Source organism: Muntiacus reevesi, chromosome 2 (assembly GCF_963930625.1).
Source record: "Muntiacus reevesi chromosome 2, mMunRee1.1, whole genome shotgun sequence".
Taxonomy (NCBI): domain Eukaryota; kingdom Metazoa; phylum Chordata; class Mammalia; order Artiodactyla; family Cervidae; genus Muntiacus; species Muntiacus reevesi.
Genome location: NC_089250.1, coordinates 156,316,690 through 156,335,819, shown reverse-complemented (window position 1 = coordinate 156,335,819; position 19,130 = coordinate 156,316,690). Strand labels below are relative to the sequence as shown.

Sequence of the window (19,130 nt, the reverse complement as noted above, 5' to 3'; positions counted from 1 at the left end):
CTCAAGGATTGCCTAGTGAGTTCAGATGCCTTAACATGGCTTGGATGATCATTTGTAACATTGCTTCTCCTTCTGTGCATTCTCCTTTTTCATGCCGTATTTCAGCAGTAGTTGGTTAACAAGCGTTGATTAACTGTCTCCTAGGTGTGGAGCCCTGTGTAAGTGCTATGATATAGTACAGTCTTTATCCTCATCAGTATTGAATATCTATCTGTTAGTATCAACAAGATGTCATTCTCTCGTTCCCTTCCCAGCGTTGCACATACTGTTTCCTTGGCCTGGACTGTGTTGTCTTTTCCTGCTCACTCCTACTTCTGCTCTTACCCAGGAATCTGTACTCTGTGACCCACAAGGCAATTCCAGCTCACTGCCTCTTTTTCTAGAGAAACTTTTTTTGGGTATACAGCCACTCTCATTCCTTTATGTATTGTGTGGCTGCTTTCACACTACTGTGGCTTAGTTAAAACAGTTGCAACAAAGGCCATGTGCCCCAGAAACCTATATTGTTTACTCTCTGGGTCTTTTATAGGTAAGGTTTGCTAACCCTTTAGGTATTATTTTAATCACTTACAGTCTGTACTTTCATCATCAAAAATGTTTTTTTCACAGTGCTTGATTAAAAGCTCTTCAAAAGCAGGAGTTAGATCAGTCTTGCTTATAGCTCTTAGTGAGCTCTTAGTTCCTAGAGTATATTAGGCATTCGTGGTGATCCAAATAAGTATTTGGATGAATGAATAAAAGTACCTTTATAAAGCATTTCAGTCAATGAAAATTCTCAAACCCTTAATGTCCTTTAATAGTTAATTTTTTTTCTTAAATATAAACTTTGTTTTTTAGAGGTAAACAAGAAATTGAAAATTTGAAGGAAGAAGTGGAAAGTCTTAATTCTTTGATTAATGACCTACAAAAAGACATCGAAGGCAGTAGGAAAAGAGAATCTGAGCTACTACTGTTTACAGAAAAGCTTACTAGTAAGAATGCACAGCTTCAATCTGAATCCAATTCTTTGCAATCACAGTTTGATAAACTTTCCTATAGTGAAAGTCAGTTACAAAGTCAATGTGAACACATGAAACAGACAAATATGAATTTGGTAAGTATTAGCGTACATTCAACTTTTACGGCAACACAGCAAGAAGCACAAATTAAGTTTCCCTAAAGATGTAAACCTAATGGGTAGATGATTAAGCTCTTTTTGGTGGGACGAGCACGGACTTTCTGATAAATTCAAATGCTATGAGAAATGTCAGTTTTTCCTTTCAACTTACGTGTTTTTTAATAAAATTTCTCCCTAACATTGTTATGAAGAAATATTTCACGTTTGAAAGTAAGAAAACCAGGATTTTTGTCATTCCTAACTGGAATTACTATGTATTTCTTAAAAGGACTTTAAATTTCTGTATTTTTATAGCTTAAAAATGGTTTAATATTTCCACGTTGTGAGGGGGACTTAAGTTAAGACTTTAGTCCAAAACTACAGAGACCTGTATCGCATGTTGTTTTGCTTGTGTGGGGTGGCAGATGCATTAATATATCACTCCTCCCCTTCTCCCCCAACCCCACTTTATTGCATAAGAAATTTGAGGAACACAATAAACAACCTGGTAAGGAGTGATGATAGAAGAATTTACTACCAAAGACCTTGTATTTTTAAGGTTTTAAACTTTGAGCAATAATTAAAACATATCAAAATCAGTATTTTTATCTTATTTTAATATTTAGGAAAGTAGATTGTTAAAAGAAGAAGAACTGCGAAAAGAGGAAGTCCAGGCTCTGCAAGCTGAACTCACTTGTAGACAAACTGAAGTTAAAGCATTGAGTACCCAGGTTGAAGAATTAAAAGATGAATTAGTGACTCAAAGACGTAAACATGCCTCTAGTGTCAAGGATCTTACCAAACAACTTCTGCAAGGTATAAAATTCTTCTGCACTTAGATCTTGAATGTTCTTGTTTGTTTTTGTTGAAGGATTTATAGAAAAAATATATTTTACATTAGTTTCTCCCACACTGGGTAAAGCTGTAGGTTCTTTTTAATGTTCATAAACCAAATGACTGACCGTGTTATTTCATAAATAGTTTAAAGCATGTTCTATTCTAAAATACATTTATTCACAGAATCACAGAATATAAGAATTGGGAAAGTGCCTTTCTAGGACAGCAATGTCTAGACTTTGTTAATCACATATTACTGTCAATGAAAAGTGTTTAAGTATTTGTTCTCCAGTTTGTAAATTGTAAGCATGTATTACTCTATGCACATTAGAAAAACATGAAAGATATAAATTTAAGAAGATCAGATTAAAATATAAGTAGAGTGCTAGTATTTTCTGCCTACACTTGTCTATGAATTGTTATGTACAGCATCTAGGGTACCTGCACCCACCTTGATGACCTCTAACTTAGAGATTGTTGAATCCTAACCCTTAATTTTAGGGGAAACTGAGATCCAGAAAATCTATAAATTTCCCAAACACAGCAATTGACAGCTAGAACTAGAACTCAAATTTCTGTCATTTAAAAATTTATACAGTTATTGGAGTCTGCTGTGTGATTGGATACACAGATGAATAAGATATTCTGACATCCTGTTCTCTACTACTCCCCACTGTTTTATTTGTATTAAAATAGGGTGACATACAGTAATATGATAAAAGAGACTTAGCATTTACTTAATAGAAATATATTCAGATACTTGCCAGAAGAATTTAGTTTTCATAGATGTAATTGAAGGGAAATTTGGGGTGATTTTCTGGTACTGTGGAACTCTTTTAAATCTTTCAGAACTCCAGAAGTTAGGTTCTGTGTGCCTAAATGATGTCAGTATCAGTTATCATAATGTTATTTTCATGTATTTTGTATTTGACCTGTGCGTTTCTAGATGTCATTTTATGTCAATGAACCTACAGACCTCCTGTTGTATATATTCAAGAAATTTCTTTTGTCGCTTATGCCATTTTGGCCTAAGTGATTTTAGCAATTAAAGTCAGAGATAGTGGGGGCAGATGGTCATGATCGTTGTCACAAGTAATCCATTTCTTTTCCTGCAGCACGAAGAAAGTTAGATCAGGTTGAGAATGGAAGCTGTGATAAAGAAGTCAGCAGCATGGGAAGTCGTTCTAGTTCATCAGGTGAAAAACTAACGCTTTTATAGTTGTTTTTCAGTGATCGAGTATAAAAAGAAATAGCATTTTTTGTTTTACAAGGTATCGATACGTTTTTCTGTAATTTTGAATTATAAAAAGCAGAGGTTATACGCAATTACATTGTAAAAAATATTTCCAGTTAAAACGTTTAAGTTCCAATCATTACACAGGATTTTAAGTTTGTCACGGGGTTCTATACCATCCGTCTTCTTACCTCCTTTTCCTTATCTGCTTTTTCATTCTGTGCAACAATTTCTTCTTCCATTTTTCAGTTCAGATTTGTATCCATCTCTATAGAGAGATATGGTATAGCATGTCTTCCATTTTCTTTTAATTTTATATTGCTTTTAATACCTGAGACCTAATGAGATGGGGTCATCATTTTATTTCAGATTATATATACATATATATATATATATTTCTAAATCTTTTTGCTTTTTCATGCCTCTTATTGTTGAGTCGCTCAGTCGTGTCCAACTCTTTTTGCGACCCCATGGACTGCAGCCCCTCCAGTCTGTCTATGGGATTCTCAAGGCAAGAATACTGGAGTGGGTTGCCATTTGTTTTTCCACAATATGCCTCTAGTTTAAAGCAAAAATTAATAGTTTATAAAATTGATTGATAGCATTGTGAAAATGATAATTAGCAAAATATCAGCATATTTATTTTATTTGGAATGCCAGGAACCATGCTGAATGCTTTAAACATATTATCTACTCACAGAATAGTCATGTGAGGTAGGTGTTGTAATACCCATTTTATAAATGGGGAAACTTAAAATTCAGAGTGGTTCCATCAGTTCAGTTCAGTCACTCAGTAGTGTCCGACTCTTTGCAACCCCATGGACTGCAGCACGCCAGGCCTCCCTGTCCATCACCAACTCCCAGAATTTACTCAGACTCATGTCCATTGAGTCAGTGATGCTTTGCAGTCATCTCATCCTCTGTTGTCCCCTTCTCCTCCCACCTTCACTCTTTCCCAGCTTCAGGGTCTTTTCCAATGAGTCAGTTCTTTGCATCAGGTGGCCAAAGTATTGGAGTTTCAGCTTCAGCATCAGTCCTTCCGGTGAATATTCAGGACTGATTTCCTTTAGGATGGACTGGTTGACTGCAGCCATGAAATTAAAAGACATTTGCTCCTTGGAAGAAAAGTTAACGACCAGCTTAGACAGCATATTACAAAGCAGAGACATTACTTTGCCAACAAAGGTCTGTTTAGTCAAAGCTATGGCTTTTCCAGTAGTCATGTATGAATGTGAGATTTAGACTATAAAGACAGCTGAGCGCTGAACAATTGATGCTTTTGAACTGTGGTGTTGGAGAAGACCCTTGAGAGTCCCTTGGACTGCACAGAGAGATCCAACCAGTCCATCCTAAAGGAAATCAGTCCTGACTTTCACCAAATCCACAGTGACAGAATTCAGACTCTAGAAGCTGCATGCTACGACATTTTCACTGCCTCCCAGGAGTTGCACAGTAGGGAAAAAACATCATCAACTCTTACAATAGTGGAAAAATTGTATAGTAGAAAGAAATGGGTTTGAGATTACACATAGGTATTTAGATCCCAATTCTACCATTTACTAGTGTATAGCCTAAGATAAGATAAGATAATATTACTTAACTTAAATCTACAAAATGGGATTTGAAAAAAATATGTCTTTGTAGGATTAAAAAAGATTAGAAATTCTTCTCACCGGATATTGGTAAAATAATAGCTACCATTTACTTATTGCTTACTGTATGCTGCTCTAAGCTCTTCAGACATATTAACTCATTTAAATGAGGATAGCAGTCCACCGGGGCAAATCATATGGTTCCCAGTTTTAAATGATGTGACTGTGATACAGAGTCCAAAGTCACAAAGCTACTAGGAGGACTAGCTCCAGAGCTTAACCTACTGGTTATATTCCGTCTTTTGAATTTTTTCTCTTTCTGTGTGTCTCCGTTTAATTTTGGTATCTTGAGTTTCTCGTTTCTCTATTGCCACTTCCCATTTCTGTTTTTTAGAAACATACTAGACCCTTTTTTCTATCATCAGTCTATTCAAAAACAAGAACTCAGGTCAGATATGACTTGAGTTCTGTGCCCAACTCTGTTAGATTGAATATTTGAAAATGATAGTAGAAGAAATAATGCCTGAGATTAGAGTTGTCTCCAGACTAAGTACAATAAGTTAATTTTTTTTTTTTTTTTTCTTAAGGGTCCCTCAATGCTCGAAGCAGTGCAGAAGATCGATCTCCAGAAAATACTGGGTCGTCAGTAGCTGTAGATAACTTCCCAGAAGTAGACAAGGCCATGCTGATTGAGAGGATAGTAAGGCTGCAAAAGGCACATGCCCGGAAAAATGAGAAGATAGAATTTATGGAGGATCACATCAAACAGCTGGTGGAAGAAATTAGGAAAAAAACAAAGTGTGTGTTTTTTGCATTTTTGTTTGCTTGTGGCTGTGCTGGGCTTTCATTGTTGGGTGCCAGCTCCCTCTAGTTGTGGCCCTTCTGGCTGTGGCCCTTCAGCTTCTCATTGCGGGCGCTTCTCTCCTTGCAGACCACAGGCTCTAGGGCGCACAGGCTTCAGTAGTTGTGACACATGGGCTTAGTTGCCCCTTGGCACGTGAAATCCTCTCAGACCAGGGACTGAACCTAGGTCCTCTACAATTGGCAGGAGGATTCTAACCACTGAACCACCAGGGAAGTCTCAAAGTGTGTGTTATTATGGTACTGGGATCCGTGTTTAAAATACCATTATTCATACATCAAAAAGTTCCTGAGTTCATAATTAATTATATCAAGAGCCTTTCTTTCAGAGATTTTTTTTAAAACTATGATCATATAGTTCTCAATCTTTTATTGGTCACTTATTTTTGTTCTAGGTTTTGGGAATACAGAAATGAAAGAAAGCATAGGTTTTTCCTTTTAAGGTGATACAGAGTTCAGTAGGTGTTAATTTTTTTGATACTAGAATAACTTTGAACTTAAAAATAGATGGTGCTCTGCTTAGCTTCTTATTTTCAAGATGGTGATTCTAAGAGATAATGGGGTTGTGGATTATCGTTCCTGTTGAGCAGATTTAGGGAAAAATTTGCTCATGACTTTTATTTTTAAAAAAATTGTTTAAGTTACCAAAGCCATTCTTCTTTTTTTCCCACACGTTTATTTTTATTTATTTATGTTTATCTGTGCTGGGTTTCTGTTGCAGTGTGTGGGATCTAGTTTACCTACCAAGGATTGAACCTGTGCCCCTACATTAGGAGCATTGAATCTTAGCCTCTGGACCACCAGGGACATCCTTGCCCATGACTTTTAAAAGAAAAAGAGGACAACACAAGTTTTAAGTTTAGTGGCAAGAAAATAGAAAATGTTAACTGAAACTGGAACAATAAATTGTTCACATATTTTGATTTACATAAGGAAAAATATAGCCATGTTTATATATCTTAAATCTAAATACCATGTATAACAAAAATGGAATCATTTGAGAAGCCATCTGAATAAGAAAAATTCCCTTATTTTCTAATACTTGCTAAGTTGCTTCAGTCATGTCCGATTCTGTGACCCTATAGAGTGTATGTAGCCTGCCAGACTCCTCTGTCCATAGGATTCTCTAGGCAAGAATACTGGAGTGGGTTGCCATGCCCTTCTCCAGAGGATCTTCCCAACCCAGGGATTGAACCTGAGTCTTTTATGTCTCACTGGCAGGCTGGTTCTTTACCACTAGTGCCACCTGAGAAGCCCCTATGTTCTAATATAGTTCTTTTTATTTTTGTCCCCTGTGTTCTAATATAGTTCTGTTATTAACCTAATATGTAATTATTTTATGCATCATCTTTACACTTAGGATTAGTTCACTCTTGAAAATTGCAGTATTTGTAAATTCTGCAGGGACATAACTGTCGTAGTGCTTTATTTTACAGAATAATTCAGAGTTACATTTTACGAGAAGAATCAGGCACACTTTCTTCAGAGGCATCTGATTTTAACAAAGTGCATTTAAGTAGGCGCGGTGGCATCATGGCATCTTTGTACACGTCCCATCCAGCTGATAGTGGATTAACATTGGAACTCTCTTTGGAGATCAACCGGAAACTACAGGCTGTTTTGGAGGATACACTGCTGAAAAATATTACTTTGAAGGTATTTGTATTTCTCATTCACTTACCAACCAAGAAACATGGCAGAAATGGTATACCTCTCTTATTCAGTCTAACACATGGATGGACTATTTCTGTAATGAAGGGTAACCATTGTTTCCATAGATGAAATTTTATGTTTTTCTCTTTTTGAAAAATGTAATTTTTAAAATTAACAAGGAAAGAAAGAAATAGCAAAAAAAAAAAAAAAAATTAGTATAACTATTGGATAGACTCCCTAAATGAGTGGTTTACTTCATGGAAAGTCTTTGACATATATTACAATAGTTATAATTGATTACTGAGGCATTAAGATTGAGGTATTTATTTTCTAATGTATTTTCCAGCTATATTTTATTTTTTGCAGCTGTTATCTGACCCAGCTATTCTGTTTGTGCTGTTTGGGCCCTAATGGTTAGTAATAGGTTTAAGAAATAATTTTTTTAATCTGATAATACTTTTATGCACTAAAATTTGCTATAGCTTCAGTGAAAAGATTTAAGTATGACTCTGAAGTACACAGGATTGCTACACTGAAAACATCCGTGTGCAAAGTTTATCTCACACGGCAGATAGGACTGTTTATCACTCTTTAGTTCAAAATTTAGGGGAAAATAGTTCAAATCGAATCTTTTTACTTATTACACTTAGTAGTTCTGTTTTCTTTTCCCCCTTTTTCCAACTGCTAAAGGAAAATCTGCAAACACTTGGAACAGAAATAGAACGTCTGATTAAACACCAGCATGAACTAGAACAGAGGACGAAGAAAACCCAACACAAAGCTCTTCCTCAGTGAACAGACAAAGCCACACGAGGAGCAGGTGCCGCTGCCCATGACTGCCGGAAACTTCTCCCTGCTTTGTGTGGCAGCTAGTACAAAGTTTGTTTTGCTTCATCTGTATAAAAAAGTACCTTTTTACAACACAAATGCATTGCTGTGTATACTGTAAGAATGTAAGCGCTGAGGAAACTTGTTCTTGTACAGTGACAGCCTGTCATTGAATCTGAACAACGGAATTTAATTTGCTGATAGTCATATGAAGTGCTGAATATTACAACAAGGGCTTTTGAAAACCCCTTCTCCGTATTTCTTCCCTTTAAAATATATAATGTCAAAAAAAATGATTTCACTTTCCAAAATTATGCATGAAAGAACAGGTGTTAATCATTCAGTAATATGCTATTTCTCCAACATGAATAAAACTAAAGAAATGAGAAAAACTTTTGTTTTGATATTCTGATATAACATTTGCTTGTTTGTTAGGGACACCAATGAGTTCTTAAACCCCTTGATCTTCATGGGAGCTAATGGGAAAGCTAGCTCTTGGTACCTAGCAGTGATTGGGCACTGTATGCTTCTATCAGGCTTCCTTATTTGTGCTAGGAACAGTTTTTTCAGATTTGAGTTAATTGTTAAGTTTTTTAAAATCTCTAGTTACATAAACTATGATTTGAAATAATTTGCTCATTTAGAAAATTCCTGTGGACCTAAGTTGTATTTTAAAACGTGAAGTACATTAGTCGTTAGAACCAAGAGATGAATGATGAATTCTTGGAAACAGAAATACTTTAGCTTTACTGACATCAAGTATAAAGATAAATATAAAATACTTATGGAGAACCAGTTCCCAAGAGAATCCAGCGTAGGGCACTGATAACCATTTTATCTGTGTGCCATTCTTTACTGTTAGTTTAATTATATGTTATAGTGGTGTGATCTTACAGTCCCTAAATGTGCTGTGTTTCAGTGTATTTATTTAAAACACAAAATAATTATATCTCTGTAACCAAAGGAGTTTTAGAGCCAAATTTATGTATCCTGTTGGATTTTTACAATATTTATTGAAGATACACAGTCAAGTGTTGCTGGTCACAGTATCGGTATTTCTGTCACTGAATTTTTTTCTCGGCTCTTGTAATTTCTCACTGTGATTTTCTACATTTCGTTATATTCAGATCATTTCTGTAACGATACCTTGGCACGTACACAGATGTTGCAGCAAGCTTCATTTTTGTTTTGAATTTTTGCATCCTTCTTTTCCTCTCAAGAGAAGTAAGTGTTGAGGTGATGGATTAAAAGCCTTTAAAGAATTGTATGGCTTTACCAGTTGGGCTGGGCTTTTGATGGCAACATCCCTTTAATGTATTTTAATTTTTTTTTTAATCAACCTACCATTGTATAAAAAGATCATTTACTAAAGGTTAGATGATTCATTGTAGCATCTTATTTTTTCTATATATTGAGTTAATAGGTTTCATCCAAAAACAGAATCTTTTCACTTCAAAATGGAAATATAAGTTCAGAAACACTTTAAATTTAAAATAACTGTAAAAGTTTTGGTCTTACCATAATGTGTCTTGCTCTTTTTTACCAGTAATAATTTATTAAAATAAAGAAATGAGGGTAAGTGCAATCACATCTGAATTATTTTCCTAGTTGTTTTTGATAATAGTATTGATGCTCCCAAAGACTATTTAGTCAATGCAACTAAATTTTTACATCTTCTTATGTGATATAGGTTCATACACTACAGTATTTGTTTTTTCCTTCCAAGACACAAAATATGTTAATGGAGACCAAATAGTGGTCAGATCTACAGTATTCTATGTCTGTACACTTTTAAAATATATATGTACATACACACACACATTTTTGCATACATATATTGCATATGAAAATGAAGCATTCCAATATTGACATTTGTGCCAGCATTCATTTAAAGACGTTTAATGGTTAAACAGTTTTAGAAGAATGCAATTATAAACCATATGTTGACTTATTATTGCTCCCCCCATAAATGTAAGGAACTGTGGAAAATTTGAAGGAAATGATTTATTTTCCTTTTGTTCTTTAGTTTCTACTATATCCTTTTGTATATAGATCATGACTGAGCAAAAGTGTGTACAGCAATGTGCATTTATCAGATCTCTCTCTAGACTGACCCAAAGATCCTGATTAAGCATTTAGAAGGCAATATATAGAAAGAAGAATGGGGTGTCCAGAAAAGGAAAATGGTGTGGATAAACGATAAACTTGACTTCTGGGAGAAATTTTGGTTTGTCTGTTTATTATTAATTAAACACACCAAAGGCTGTTTTTGTTAGCGCTATTTTGATTTCTTTGAGGAGGAAATTATTTTTGTGTGTATGTATACATACATATGCACTGTGACTGCCTTTTTCCCATACCACTTCAGACTTTAGTCTGTTAAGCTCTAAGGATTGGAAATGGTGGATTTGAACAGTAGAATGAGTTTAAACTTTAGTTTGTTTTTTAAGCTTTCTATCCATAACCATTTAAAGCAATTTATCTTGAAATTAAATTTTGTCAGGCTACCAACAAATGTTATTTAAATAAACACATTTATTGAAAACCCCTTGATTGCCAGGCACCATACAGGGTGTCAACATTATACTGTAGACAGACCAGACAGGGCAGTTCGTGTCCGCATGGAGCTTATGGTCTAGTGAAAACCGCTGGGAAGCAGTAGGAGCTGCTCTTTTGAGTGTCTACAGCCCACAACCAGCCCTTGTCAGTAGAAGGTTAATGCACTTGTGCAAGTAGGTGATCCAGAAGTCTCACTCGCATGAAGCTTTAGGAAACGAATCCTTCCTTAGGTACATTGAGAGCAGATTGTTGTTTTTGTGGTGATTCTGCACATTTCCTTTTTTCACAGTTTTATGTTTAATTATTGTTTTAGGAAGGGGAAAAAAAAATCCAAAGACCATAAAATGGCACTTAATTTTTGCCATTTTAGTAAATTATTAATGTCCACTTGATGCTCATAAAGATGAATCTAATCATGGTGTCATGTTTGTTTCTAAATTGTTTAGCAGTATATTATTTTCTAAAGATTTTTACATATAATTTCAGACCAGAATTTTCCAGTGGAAGAAAAAAAGCACTGGAAACCATTAATACTGTAAATGTTGTATATGTTCCCCAATGAAAATATTTTTATGTTTATCAATCATGTTATTCCATATGGTTAATTTGCCTTATGAATGCTGGATTCAGTGGTCTGTCTTCCAATAACCTTTTTAAAACAAAAGATTTCTTTTTTGACACTAAGATTGTTCATGTTTAATACCGGTTGGTGGCACTAGAAACCTGAAAATTTTCAAGATTGAACATGAGAAGATAATCAAAAGAGAATCCAAATAGAATTTTTCAGGAAAATAAATGAAAAATATAATTGTATTTTAAAGATGTATTTTTCTTCTGAAATGAAATTCTTTTTTAAAATGCATATGAGCTGTCCATTTTGACTATGATGAAACTTGTTTATCTTCCAAAGTTCATATATATATATATATGTGTGGATTGTACAGATAATCTTTAGTTTGAGTACACTGTTCATTTTGTAAATATCTTTCTGTATAAAATGAAGCTTTTCAAGAGAATTTTATGTATATATTGTACTTATTAAATAGGAAATGCCTGTTTACCAAGTTGTATTTTACTTGTATCTTTGATTATTTACACACACCACTACTAACAGACTGATTCTCCAGACTTCACAAGACTGATCCAAATTGCTTGAATGTTCTTTTTTAAACCGTATTAATAAGAATTTTTGCTTTCTATTTTTGTATTTGTTCTACTAATTACAAGCCAGTGAACAATAGTAAAATTCAATGCCACGTTGTATTTTAAATTTTTGTCTAAATTATTGATAGCAAAATCTGGCCTTTTGTAAATGGCTGCCTATGTGAAAATTTCTCGTTGAACTTGACAAGTCAGTAATAAATTCAGATTTTCCACAAAACTATGGAACTTACTTGCCCAAATTATCTAGGTTTAATAATAAAGATCTAGTAGGTTCAATAAAAAGATACTGAAATGGCATTAGCTTCATGCAGGTAACCTGTATGATGGATATTTCACATCGCAGTGTGTTGTTTTCCATTTCTCAGAACAGTTCAGGTACACACAGATTATGCCACATTCCTTAAAGAGTTCAGTATTGGAAGGAATTCCCTGAAATCAGGATCCTTAAAATAAAGGTACAATTAATAGGATTGAGGAAGCTTTGCTGACTTACTTCGTAATCTGTTTTCAGCGGCTTATACATTTTTTTGCAAGAGAAAGGAGTATATAAAGAGTTTTTGGAAGAGACTAGCTTATGGTTCTTAACTGGTCAGTGTGACCTGCAGTTATGAAAGACCCTTCCAATGAACTTAAATCCAAGCCTGCTTTTTTTTTTCTTTTTTTAAATGATTTCTTTTTTAAAAAATTTATATTTTGGCTGCACTGGTCCTCATTGCTGCATGCGGGCCTTCTCTAGTTGCAGTGAGCAGGGCCTCCTCTTCACTGCGGTGCGCGGCCTCGAGGTGGCGGCTTCTTGCTGCAAGAGCACCGGCTCTGCCAGTTGCGGTATGCTGGCTTAGCTCTGGTGCATCGGCTTAGTTGCTTCTCCACTTGTGGCATCTTCCCGGACCGGGGATGGAACCTGTGTCCTCTGCGCTAGCAGGCGAATCCTTATCCACTGTGCTACCAAGGAAGTCCTGCTTTTTCTTACTAAAGTTTGCTTCAGTCAGTGAGTGTACAACGAGGGCACACTTCTTCAAGAGGACCAGCAACTTGGGAGGATGCCTCTGGCTGACCAGGGCTAATGCTGACAACAGTGTGACCAGACTGTCCCTGCCCTTGCAGAGATGCACTATTAATTCCTAAATCACAGTTAGGAGACTTGATTCTAATTTTTTAAAAGAAGCAGCCACTTAAGTCATACTCTACTTCTGAGGGATTTTTAGCCTTTTAAATTGTTCAAAGGGCGTGCTGCTAGCCAGTCAGATGGTCTACCCATAATTGCACTTCAGGAAAAAAGGGGGAGAGGTAGGATGTTGTATCTGAAAGAGGAGTCTCTGCCATTTAACCCAGTGCAAAAAGTTCGTTGAAATTTTAGCATTCACTGAAATAAAGAGTTACCTGTTGATGGTCAACTTCTAGTTACATTTACTTGGAAACTAAATACTGGAATGGCTTTCCATATCATCCATTTCACTGTGTTTTTATTTTTAATAATTAAAGACCAACGGGCAAGATGTGTTCTCAGCATCCTTACATGTTTCTTGTCCCAAAGCAGTTAAGCCTGCCATGGTATTTCTTAAACAGGTTATTTTTTTATGAAGTCTGACCAAACGCCCACTACCCCTGCTCCCGTTGATCTAGTCTGCCCACCAACTTGACAGAAACACTTTGAGCTCTTCCCACCAGGGCTCCCAAAAGATCCCAACTCCCCCCCCCCCCCCAAAACCCAGCTCCCTAGGAGTTCATGCTAAAGAAGGCTGTTGCTTTGGACTCTGAACCAGTTTCTCCCTGAATTTTATGTTTTTGTGTTATTTGGGGAAGCCTGGAAGGACTGGAGGGAGAACCTGCTTGGGACTGGCAGGTCAAGAAGAGTCTCTTGCTTCCTAATTGGAATCCAGAATCCACTTTCTTATAGAAACGGTTATTTTGAAACAGTGACTAACTCTCATCAAAATTTATGGGCAAGAAGGCTTTGTGTGTTTGTTATTACATTTTTTCTTTACTTTTATGTGGTTAAATGCTTTCTAAGCTCCAAGGCACGAACTTTCAAAAAAAAAAGTTAAAGCAGTTGCTTGGAAGCTTCAAGGCAGAATGGCGCTCCACACACTCAAGCCGCAGATACCTCCTGAGAAATTCGATGGCCCAATTTTACAGTCTCATGAAGGTCCAAGTCACTTGTTTGCAAAGTCCGTCCTTTAAAGCACAAATGTTGCTGATGATTTTTAAAGATCGCACTCTACAGGCATAATATAGTTTCATTTCAGTAACAACTTTAGGATAAAGCGGAAGAGAATTTTTCCTTTTTTCTCTGTCCACACTCCCATCTCCCACACACACAACTTAACACACACCCAAAACAACAACCCGAACACTACTTGCCCAGAGCTGGTTTGGCTGTCTCTTGAGTTTCCAACCTTCATCACTTCCTTCAAATTCTGCTTGGGTAGGCTTTTTTTTATAAGTCAGTCAAGAGATAAAAGGGGAAAACGGGAAAGTTCAGCAAGATTCCTTGTCACATTCAATTCCTTGTCATATTACTATTTTGATGGTGGAAGTGCTCTGTATCACACATAGGTTTCCCTGTGCTATGGATGGTATGCCACGGGAGGCAGGACCCATATAAAGTGGCTGTTTATAGAGGATGTTCCATAGTGATTCCTGATGTCATCTTGTACATTTTTGTAATTATAAGTTCAACTAGAGATGTACAGCTTAACATACATGTATTATTTTTTAAAAGGAGAGAATTTCCAGAGAGTTAACACACTGAATAGAAAACACTAAACACTAGAAGAAATCACTTTGTCTGATTGTGTGTTGAGGGGGGATGAAGGAGGGGGTGCCAGGTTTAAGGACTGCTCCAGTTTTTTAATGGATGAAAGTGAAAGTCTGTCGTGTCTGACTCTTTGAGACCCCTTGGATGTCCATGGAGTTCTCTAAGCCAGAGTACTGGAGTGGGTAGCCTTTCCCTTCTCCAGGGGATTTCCAACCCAGCGATTAAACTCAGGTCTCCCGCATCGAAGGTGGAGTCTTTACCAGCTGCACCACAAGGGAAGCCGAAGAATGCAGGCGTGGGTAGCCTATCGTTTCTCCAGCAAATCTTCCCGACCCAGGAATCAAACTGGGATCTCCCGCACTGCAGGTGGATTCTTTACCAATGGAGCTATCAGGAAAGCCCTTTTTAAAAGGATAAATTCATGTATTATATAATTTAAAGTTGATTCTATTAAAACTTTCCCTCTAAAAAAAAGCCAGTCAATCCTAAGAAAGAATTATTCAGAGTATACTGAAATGTTTTTCTAGATTAATTTCTGCCTTAAATGCTCATTAACAGATCAATAGGTGTCATAGAGTGGTGGGAATGAGAAGCAGAGAACTTATCAGGTTTGGGGGTGGGTAGGGTAGAGGTAAGGACCAAATTCAAGTGAAGGTGAGGTCTGCAAGAGGCGGCTTGAGGGCCCTAAGTCTCACATTCTGATACAGCTGGTTGCATGATCCCTCCCACAATGAAGTTAAAAACCCCTCTGATTGGTTCTGGACACTTGTCAGCATAAGAAAAGTAGTTTCCTATATGAACATGGTTTGTCCCAAGAGGTGCTCTTAAGTGTTCTAGGGGTTTACCCAATGCTGAACTTACGTAGCCCAATAGCATTTAGGACCTAGTGTCTCTGGTCAGAAATAAATATGATGTACTATACTGCTTTTGCATGTTAAGAATGTGTGTTTTCCTTTTGAAATGATAAGGAACACAGTTAGAGCACAAATACATCCATGAGTGGGTTGAAGTCATAATTATGGTTTGTATTAATATGGTTTAAACAAAAAGACCAATCAACTGTTACAGAAGATGGATGTGCGAGCTTGGGTGATTTAGCAGACTCTTAGCTGGAGACTTGGCGCCCCTCTTTTCTTCCTCTTTCTGATTGTCTTTTGACTAAGCTCTTCCTCTAACTGAAATCAGAGAAGTAAAAAATCAGTCATTTTGTTCTCTGTAATCTCAGTAATGGTTTTGCAGAGGACTCAATTAATGGATGATACTATAATTTTTTCAACACTTTGGGTTCCTTAAGCTTCTGAATTACCTATGGGTATATCTTTTCTTGCTGCCCTGTTGGTGACTCTAATGGAGCCTCCCTTTCCATCTAAGGCAGCTGGAGAACGCTGAGGGCTGTAAAATGATGTGGACACGGACTTGCATGACCCTGCCCTGCCACTGATTGTGAAACCTCAAACACACAACTTAACCTCTTTGAGCTTCAGTTTTCTCACCTGTAAAATGGGGATGATAAAACGCACTTTGCAGAGCTGTTCTGAGGATTAAATTTGGCACTGAATGCGGAAGAACTGTGTAAACTGTGAAGCTCTGAGATGTGGACAGATAAGCTATATCTTTAAAAAGAAAGGGGGCAATTCCTGTTTTTGCAAATACTATTACTAAAATGTTGAAGGGTGCATATATAAGTGTATTATAAAGATCGTTGATTTAATAGAATAGCCTTTACCACAGACTGAAAAAGCACTGTTAAATATACAACTGTGTGTATGTAAAGCCAAAGTTCTGATTAGATGCATAGACTCAACAGTGGCTTCCCCTGAGGCGTGCTACATTTTCTTTTAAAAAGATTTTTTAATGTAAGTGCTTCCCTGAAATTGCCATGTACACACTGCTGTATTTTTTATTTATTTGTGGCTGTGCTGGGTCTACATTGCTGTATGTGGGCTTTCTCTAGTTGCAGAGAGTGGGGGCTACTCTCTAGTTGGAGTGCACGGGTTTCTTATAGAGGTGGATTCCTTGTTGGAGAGCAAGACTCTAAGCACATGGGCTTCAGTAATTGCAGCACAGGGGCTCATTAGTTGTGACTCCCCAGCTCTAGAGCCATGCAGCCTTCAGAAGGCATGTAGAACCTTCCTGGACCAGGGATCGAGCCCATGTCTCCTGCATTGAGAGGTGGATTCTTATCCACTGGACATGGACTGCATGTATACCACCAGGGAAGTCCCCGGTATACTTTCATATTTCACTTTAAATTCTTGTTTCCAAGATATTTTTCATTGAGTGTGTGCTCTTTTGCTATCAGTTCAGTTCAGTTCAGTTGCTCAGTTGTATCCGACTCTTTGCAACCCCATGAATCACAGCATGCCAGGCCTCCCTGTCCATCACCAATTCCTGGAGTTTACTCAAACTCATGTCCATCGAGTCAGTGATACCATCCAGCCATCTCATCCTCTGTCGTCCCCTTCTCCTCTTACCCCCAATCCCTCCCAGCATCAGGGTCTTTTCCAATGAGTCAACTCTTCGCATGAGGTGGCCAAAGTATTGGAGTTTCAGCTTCAGCATCAGTCCTTGCAATGAACACCCAGGACTGATCTCCTTTAGGATGGACTGGTTGGATCTCCTTGCAGCCCAAGGGACTCTCAAGAGCCTTCAACACCACAGTTCAAAAGCATTAATTCTTTGGCACTCAGCTTTCTTCACAGTCCAACTCTCACATCCATACATGACTGCTGGAAAAACCATAGCTTTGACTAGATGGACCTTTGTTGGCAAAGTAATGTCTCTGCTTTTTAATATGCTATCTAGGTTGGTCTTAACTTTCCTTCCAAGGAGTAAGTGTCTTAATTTCATGGTTGCAATCACCATCTGCAGTGATTTTGGAGCCCAGAAAAATAAAGTCAGTCACTGTTTCCACTGTTTCCCCATCTATTTGCCATGAAGTGATGGGACCAGATGCCATGATCTTAATTTTCTGAATGTTGAGCTTTAAACCAACTTTTTCACTCTCTTTCACTTTCATCAAGAGGCTTTTTAGTTCCTCTTCACTTTCTGCCATAAGGGTGGTGTCATCTGCATATCTGAGGGTATTGATATTTCTCCCGGCAATTTTGATTCCAGCTTGTGCTTCTTCCAGCCCAGCGTTTCTCATGATGTACTCTGCATATAAGTTAAATAAACAGGGTGACAATATACAGACTTGACGTACTCCTTTTCCTATTTGGAACCAGTCTGTTGTTCCATGTCCAGTTCTAACTGTTGCTTCCTGACCTGCATACAGGTTTCTCAAGAGGCAAGTCAGGTGGTCTGGTATTCCCATCTCTTTCAGAATTTTCCACAGTTTCTTGTGATCTACACAGTCAAAGCTTTGGCATAGTCAATAAAGCAGAAATAGATGTTTTTCTGGAACTCTCTTGCTTTTTTGATGATCCAGTGGATGTTGGCAATTTGATCTCTGGTTCCTCTGCCTTTTCTAAAACCAACTTGAACATCTGGAAGTTCACAGTTCACGTTCTGTTGTAGCCTGGCTTGGAGAATTTTGAGCATTTCTTTACTAGCGTGTGAGATGAGTACATTTGTGCAGTAGTTTGAGCATTCTTTGGCATTGCCTTTCTTAGGGATTGGAATGAAAAGTGACCTTTTCCAGTCCTGTGGCCACTGCTGAGTTTTCCAAATTTGCTGGCATATTGAGTGCAGCACTTTCACAGCATCATCTCTCAGGATTTGAAATAGCTCAACTGGAATTCCATCACCTCCACTAGCTTTGTTCGTAGTGATGCTTCCTAAGGCCTACTTGACTTCACATTCCAGGATGTCTGGCTCTAGGTGAGTGATCACACTATCATGATTATCTGGGTCTTGAAGATCATTTTGTACAGTTCTTCTGTGTATTCTTGCCATCTTCTGCTTCTGTTAGGTCCCTACCATTTCTATCATTTATTGAACCCATCTTTGCATGAAATGTTCCCTTGGTATCTCGAATTTTCTTGAAGAGATCTCTAGTCTTTCCCATTCTGTTGTTTTCCTCTATTTCTTTGCATTGATCGCTGAGAAAGGCTTTCTTATCTCTCCTTGCTATTCTTTGGAACTCTGCATTCAAATGGAAATATCTTTCCTTTTCTCCTTTGCTTTTCGCTTCTCTTCTTTTCAGAGCTGTTTGTAAGGCCTCTTCAGACAGCCATTTTGCTTTGCATTTGTTTTCCATAGGGATGGTCTTGATCCCTGTCTCCTGTACAATGTCACAAACCTCCATCCATAGTTCATCAGGCACTCTATCAGATCTAGTCCCTTAAATCTGTTTCTCACTTCCACTTTATAATCATAAGGGATTTGATTTAGGTCATACCTGAATGGTCTAATGGTTTTCCCTACTTTCTTCAATTTAAGACTGAATTTGGCAATAAGGAGTTCATGATCTGAGCCATAGTCAGCTCCTGGTCTTGTTTTTGCTGACTGTATAGAACTTCTCCATCTTTGGCTGCAAAGAATATAATCAATTTGATTTTGGTGTTGACCATCTGGTGATGTCCATGTGTAGAGTCTTCTCTTGTG

At 37.3% G+C, this 19,130-nt stretch overlaps 1 protein-coding gene across 1 annotated transcript in view; it reads left to right on the top strand.

Moving 5' to 3' along the window:
- Nucleotides 1-12,010, top strand: part of CCDC186 (coiled-coil domain containing 186) — a 41,314-nt gene extending 29,304 nt beyond the window's left edge. The window contains exons 11-16 of the mRNA XM_065923383.1: nt 838-1,093; nt 1,723-1,912; nt 3,049-3,129; nt 5,347-5,557; nt 7,057-7,276; nt 7,964-12,010. Of these exons, the coding sequence (XP_065779455.1) occupies nt 838-1,093; nt 1,723-1,912; nt 3,049-3,129; nt 5,347-5,557; nt 7,057-7,276; nt 7,964-8,068 (1,063 nt within the window). The 3' untranslated portion in view covers nt 8,069-12,010. The remainder of the gene's footprint in view (nt 1-837; nt 1,094-1,722; nt 1,913-3,048; nt 3,130-5,346; nt 5,558-7,056; nt 7,277-7,963) is intronic.
- The last annotated feature ends 7,120 nt before the right edge of the window (nt 12,011-19,130 follow it).